The sequence below is a fragment of the Labeo rohita genome, unplaced genomic scaffold, assembly GCF_022985175.1.
Source record: "Labeo rohita strain BAU-BD-2019 unplaced genomic scaffold, IGBB_LRoh.1.0 scaffold_606, whole genome shotgun sequence".
Classification (NCBI taxonomy): Eukaryota; Metazoa; Chordata; class Actinopteri; order Cypriniformes; family Cyprinidae; genus Labeo; species Labeo rohita.
The window spans coordinates 8,641-15,275 of NW_026129531.1; the positions used below are offsets into that span (position 1 = coordinate 8,641).

At 33.5% G+C, this 6,635-nt stretch overlaps 1 protein-coding gene across 1 annotated transcript; it reads right to left on the minus strand.

Moving 5' to 3' along the window:
- Positions 1-510: 510 nt before the first annotated feature.
- On the minus strand, positions 511-1,971 carry LOC127161254 (uncharacterized). The gene is made up of 5 exons (XM_051103890.1): positions 1,834-1,971; positions 1,322-1,627; positions 1,048-1,168; positions 775-823; positions 511-661 (listed from the first exon to the last, which is right to left on the minus strand). Exons 1-5 carry the CDS (start codon positions 1,901-1,903, stop codon positions 578-580), a joined length of 630 nt encoding a protein of 209 aa, XP_050959847.1. The 5' UTR covers positions 1,904-1,971; the 3' UTR covers positions 511-577.
- Between the last annotated feature and the right edge of the window lie 4,664 nt (positions 1,972-6,635).

Consider the following 6,635-nt stretch of genomic DNA (forward strand, 5'->3'; position numbering starts at 1 on the left):
TTTTCTGCCTTCAGAAGGTTGACAACATTTTCTGACCCATTGACCCAATAATATGAAGATGCTAGATTTTCTGTTAACGATGGATATCTTAATTACATTTTACTTAACAAGTGTTGATATAGTTTTTAGTTAACTCACCTTTTTTGATTTATTGAATGTATTTATACTGTATTTTTATTTTAATTTTTATTAATTCATAATAATTTTACATTTTTATAATCAAAATCAACAAAAGGTGCTGTTTATAACAAATACATCAGATTACATTTGATTGAGGTTGTGTTGTGTATTGACATATGTACACAAAAAACTACACATAAATACATAAATATAAAACACAAATATTTCCATTATAGAGTTTCTTCATTCACTCTTGCATTTATCACATACTACATAATTTAATACAATTATACCCTATGAGTGTTATGTGAGACTGAATTTCATAAACTTTATGTTTAATTGTATAATACTGAATTCAGGTGAGTATGAGCATATCAGTGATATCTAAGATAAGATTTCAAATCTTCAGGGTAAATTTAAAAATCTGAAATCTCAAAAACAAAAAGAACAAAAATAATCATATTTGCCCATATATTGAGTTGTATCTCTCAAAGTACTGACTGCTTTGAGTCTGTATCCTTCCTCTAGCCGGTGCCTGAGACTAAAGTGAAATAAGAAATTAAAGTCAAATACTGACTGATTTAAGGAAATATTGTTTGCATGAAAGGAATAGTTTATTACTGTGTAATTTATTCATGTAAAGGGAAAACTCACAAAGTCCTGTCCCATTTCTCTGTGACTCTGTTTGTTGTTTTTACAGCTCCTTTAAAAAAAACATATCACATGTTGCTTTCTGATTTCATATTTGAAAATGGCCTGTTCTCACATTTGTCAAAGGTTTAATAGTACTAACACAAATACTAATACTATGTTCTCAGTTTTACATATCTCTATTCACCATGTTCATCTTTAATTTGTTTTAAATTAAGATAATGCAGTAAAGTTGGAGAACATCTCATCTCTTCTTTATATGTTAATGTCTCTCACCTGTGGATGAAGATGCTGATGGTGATGATCAGACAGATCATAATGACTCCAGAACATGAGATGGTAATGATGATGATGTACAACGGCATTTGAATGGGCGATTCTGGTCTGATTGTGTTTTCTAAAAGATACAAATGTGTTAAACACATACACATACACACACACAGTCAGCCAGCACTCTAGTATTATAATCACTAGTTTCAAACATACATATAGTTTTTCTATAATAAAAATGCTTTGGTTAATAGAAAAATAAGTGAAATGATGTAATAACCTGTTATTGTTAATGTCCATCTTATTGCTGCTGGGTAACAGGTGAAGTTTCCTGCATCAGATACTTGTATTTGATGTATAGTTAATTCTCGTGGATCTGCTGGGTCGATGTGAATCTTGTTTGAGCTGTTTTTTTTAGTTATGTTAAAAACAGAGACCTGCCTAAAAATAACAGAGTTGTTGATTTTCCATGTGAAATCATCATCAAACTGGGTTTTGTTGCAGTGAAGTGTAACTGTTTCCCCCACAGAGACTGTTTTGTTGATGTGTTGCCGAATCCTTTGCTCTTGATTAGATTTGGAATAATCTAATGAAAAGACAGAAAATCACAATCACTGCAATTTTACAGCAAGTGCATCAGGCAGTAAAACATGCATGCAAATGCACACGTGCAAAAGCTCAAGAGACACATCTGTTGCTCATGTCCTTAGCCACTGCTAGCAGACACAAGAAGAACACACAACAGAAAACCAAACTTACAATGACAAAAACATTGTTACAAATACAGCATACCTGCATTGGTCAGTAAAGATATGATGACACACAAGTTCAGATGCAGGATCCTGTTTAGAAAAACCTCCATGACAGCATAAGGTCTTACTCTCCCTTCAACATTTCAAGCACTTCTGATCAACTGAGAGAATCTGCAGACAGGAACGAGGGGAAGTGGTTACATGAGAGTGGGACACCACCAAGAACCACTGAGCTCAGAGAGCAACCTGATGATCAGAGTGTGAAACAGCTTAAGATACTGATTATTACAGCTGCTCTTTGAACAGGACACATGTAAGGAATATGTACAGCAGGTTTTAGCTGTGTTTTAATTAGTTATATCGTTGAGATATACACTGTAGTGGATAAATAATATGTTTTTTTTCTTTTGGTTTTGTTTTTTTTTTTAAATCACAATCAAGATTTTAAGTTAAAATTTGTATCCATATGCATATTCGATAGAACTTACACCCCCATTTCACCATTTTTGTTCACCACAGTTTCCCATCATTTTTACAAATTGTCTGCATTTACTATCTAATTATAAATGGTCCTGTGGTGTGATAAACTATTACCTTTTTTTAAAAAAATATATATATACATTCCATATAGTCTCTACAAATGTATAAAATCTGCATATAATAATAATAATAATAATAATAATCACCTTTGAAAGCATGATATGTCAATGCCTTATAGAGTAGTTATTATAATCTTGTAATTTTTTATAGCTATTTTTTTTTAAAGTTCTAATATAGTAAAATTGTTTTACAGTATGGCGTGAGTGGCACAAAAAACATTCATGTGCATACTTAATGAATTACATTTACTTATTGTCAAAACTAATATTTATTTAAATTCAGATGGTAGTGCACATTTAAACAGCCTCCTTGATGAGTTGTGAGACAAGCCTCATAACCCACACACTTCCTGTATTCTAGGACCTCTGTACCGTAGAAAACATATGGGGACCAGTGCTAACACACATGCAACTGTCTATTTTTATCTTCTTTCACAAAAGTACTTGATTCTAATTTTAAAAGACTTAAGCACCTTTGAAAAACTTATAATGAGGACCATGTCCACCGTTTTGCCTGGACTTCTTCAATGTGGGTGAAAATGAAAAAAGGATGTAAGAATACAAAGATCACCACAGTTAAAAACCAATTATAAAAAGAATGGTTCCAGTTCAGGATGCTTATGCAAAACACCTCTACATCATATTACTGTGCAGATCCCATATAGTTATGTTTCTGCATATCAACATAGTATCATGGGCTGTGTTGTTCAGTGGAAGGGAGCCATTTGAATTTGCATAGCTATATAACTAAAATAAATTAAAATAAAAAAGTGAAAAACAATGTGCAATAAAGCACTTATGCTTAACAACACCACTTCAGCTGAGACTATACTAAGAACACAGCACTCGTAATACTTCATTAAAATAATCTTTTGTGTGATAATGGAAAGATCTGTAGAACGATCAGGTTTGTAAGTAAATGATGCAATGTGGTTGAATAAGTTCCACTGGTCAAAGCTGTTGAAAGAAAACGTGCTTAAGCTGTTGTATAGGTTTTCCGCCTGGTTTAGCGTCATAGAAGAAGTAGACTTGAATCAACTAGACCAAAAACCACTACAACATGAGTTGCAGATCTTAGCTTGTAACTGAGGGGTTGTTGGTTCAGTTTAGATATCTTGCTATTTCTTTTCCTGACTTTAATTATTGACTTGTTTTAGTTCAAGTCTATTTTAAAAAACAATAATGTGTCATTGTCAATACAGTAATAAAATGATTCAATAAATCTTTTTAAGAGATCATTTTAAATGTTCCAATTTGCTACAAGCTGCCATTGTGCAACCATTTAAACTTTTAGTATTCTGAGGAAGTGCAGTTTTGTCAGTGATGTGTTTGCTCGTCTCATGTAGGAAGATGAAGTGCAAATTCTAATAATGGACATTAATTTCTTGTTATTGTGATTGGACACAAGCTGAACTGAGATGATTATATAAAATATTTTTAAAAAGCTAATTTAGAAGACAAATAAAAATTGATCGAATAAACATAGATATCATATTAGGACCTTTTTTTTTACTGAAATACATGCATTCATACAAACTTTGTAATATATACAATATGATATTGAAAAAGTAAACTAAAAGCTCTATATAACTACTTTTAAATAATAGTGTGAAGTAGCCAGATCTTTGACTAATGGCACGCAGTGTGCTCCACAGTGCAGCTTTTTCTGGTGAAGATCTGCCCACCAACACAGGAAATGTCTATATGGTCGATATATAAAGCGACCAATCACAGTTTGTTTTGTTTTTATAGATAGTTTAAGGGCAGGTTTATCACAAGTAGTTAATATCACAATAAGAGAACACAACAGAGCAACAATTCACAATTCTCAATTGGTTGCACAGAAAACAGCAAAGAAATTAACAGAAACTTCATGATAATTTCTGTTCTTCCGAAAGTAATCAGGATTATTTTATGAACAAAAGTAAAGCTGGAAAACACTATTTGTGTCTTTAACAAAACTGTGAATGTATTTCAAAGATTTGATGTCACTAATCTGGCAAACTAAATCTAGCAGCCCAATACCTTATGAACATGACTGGATTTCCAAGTTCACCACGCTACTGGAAATTACATAGAAGCCAGCTAGAAAGATTTTTTTAGACAGCATTTGGCAGTTAGATGGAAGTCAGGCTGTGGGTGGTCTGTGGGCATGTTGTTTGAGACTGAAACTACGCTTTGTGAGATCCTGTGTTCATGAAGTAAATATTATCATATAGAAGAGTGGTAGAGCTGTCAAAAACAAAAACATAAACAAAAAAAAATGAAAATTGAAATTTGCAGTCTGGGAAGTTGTCATGGCACCAATCATCTTGGAATCATAAATCTGTTGACCTAAAACCACAGAGAGAAACAGGAAGTGTCTTTATTAGGCCTAAAGAGCACAGAGCAATGATATTTTGATAAAAGGTTAACTGTTTCCCACAATCATGTTCCACTAAACCACCATTGCAGGAGCTTAACTAATTATTACAGTATAATTATTATTACACTAATTATAGTAACATTCTGTAAGTATAAAGAGGCATGAGCATCTGCTCACCAAACCACTCACAGTTATTTAATTGATCAACTAAAGCTTATTGCACACAACACTGAAAAGCAATTTCTCAATCTCAACTCTTTGGATTGGCTGAGTTTACGTAAAAATGCACATCTGATTATTTTTAAAAGAACTGTTGGGAACAACAATGTTTGTAAAAACAGATTGTATTGTATACCACACAGCAAACAGTAATCAGTGTTCAATCATCTTAAAGCTGGTACACACCAAAATGACATCAAAGAACTAGTAGATATGAAAGTAAATGGCGATGTTGGCTCACATCAGCTTTGCCTGGGCAAAAAAGAACACACCGCAGGAATTACAGTCTACAGCCAACAAACATATGTACACTGTGCACATGAGTGAGAGAAAAAAAGTGCCAATTCAACATGCTCAACCAGCCAAAAAGCCCTTAACATGGTTTGACCAATGCGGACAGTGCAGAACACACAGCAAAAACAGGGTTGGTCGTTGCTCAATGAGAGCCCAAATGTTGGCTGACCGTCAGCTTGTTGTGTCAGGGCCTTAAGTGGGCGATAATGAAATAATGGCCTGAATAAGCTGCAATGTGGACCAGACCTTTTGCTGTTTAGCCAACATCTGGTACCTCTGCAAAATTAGGATAAAGGCCTTTAATGCAGTTAAAACTTATTTTCAAGGTAAAATGTTTTTTTAATTTGTTTTTATGTATTTTTGTTTATGCTTACAGTTGTTCTAATTCTGAATATTCACCAGGTGCAGAGTAGGTGCTGAAATACTGTGTGATTCATGGGTTGCTTGTGAGCAATAATAAATTTATACAATTGTATGGAACAAAAGCACAACAGCAGTGGCCTAGTTATTCTGTGATAGCCTACGAGTTAGCTGGAAACTATTTTACACCTCAACCACAGCACAGAAGTGTCATGTGCCTCTGCAGTGCAAAGTTTTGTACCCCTTAAAACACTTAGAAAAAGAACACCGTAACAGTTCACATAATACAACAGTATACAGTGTATTAATAATATGAATGCATATCAGGCATATACAATTTCAGTTTGTACTCACTAAGAAAGCACATTATGTTTAGTAGTAGAAGTACAAGTACTGGTGTATATAATTCAGTATATATTCATATGCTCTGGTTAGAAGAATAGTTTCATTTGCAGATTAAACAGCAGTTATTTATTATACATGTATATTCAAATGTATAATGATCATGTGCATCTGAATAATTTAAGCTATATTGTCATTAGCATGTGCAGAAGATGTGGGTACAAGTATGGTGTAATAAGAAACCCTTGCAACATGTCCCAGAGTGTGTGGTGTTCATGACGGTACCCACATACATCCTGAGAGTGTCTTTCAAATTTACTGCCTGATATGAGGGCATCTAGACCTACAACAAACACTAAACACCATAAATAGACTATATTGTAAATATTGGAGGTTGTTGTTCAGCATGACTCACAGCGAAGTGACTATACTCATAATACAGCACTGCCTTTTGCTTTTATAAAGTGCTATTTACACACTACAAAGACACAAGTACACGTTTTTATTAAAACATTATTATGTATATTTAATAATGCCGAAATCTGTCGTTGTTTGCATCAGTAAAGATGTTTTAGAAAATTAGGCATGCCAGCATCAGGTGTGTAATTTCACTGTAAAAGGTAAGAGGGAAAGTCTACAATGCTTGAGACATGATCCAGCATT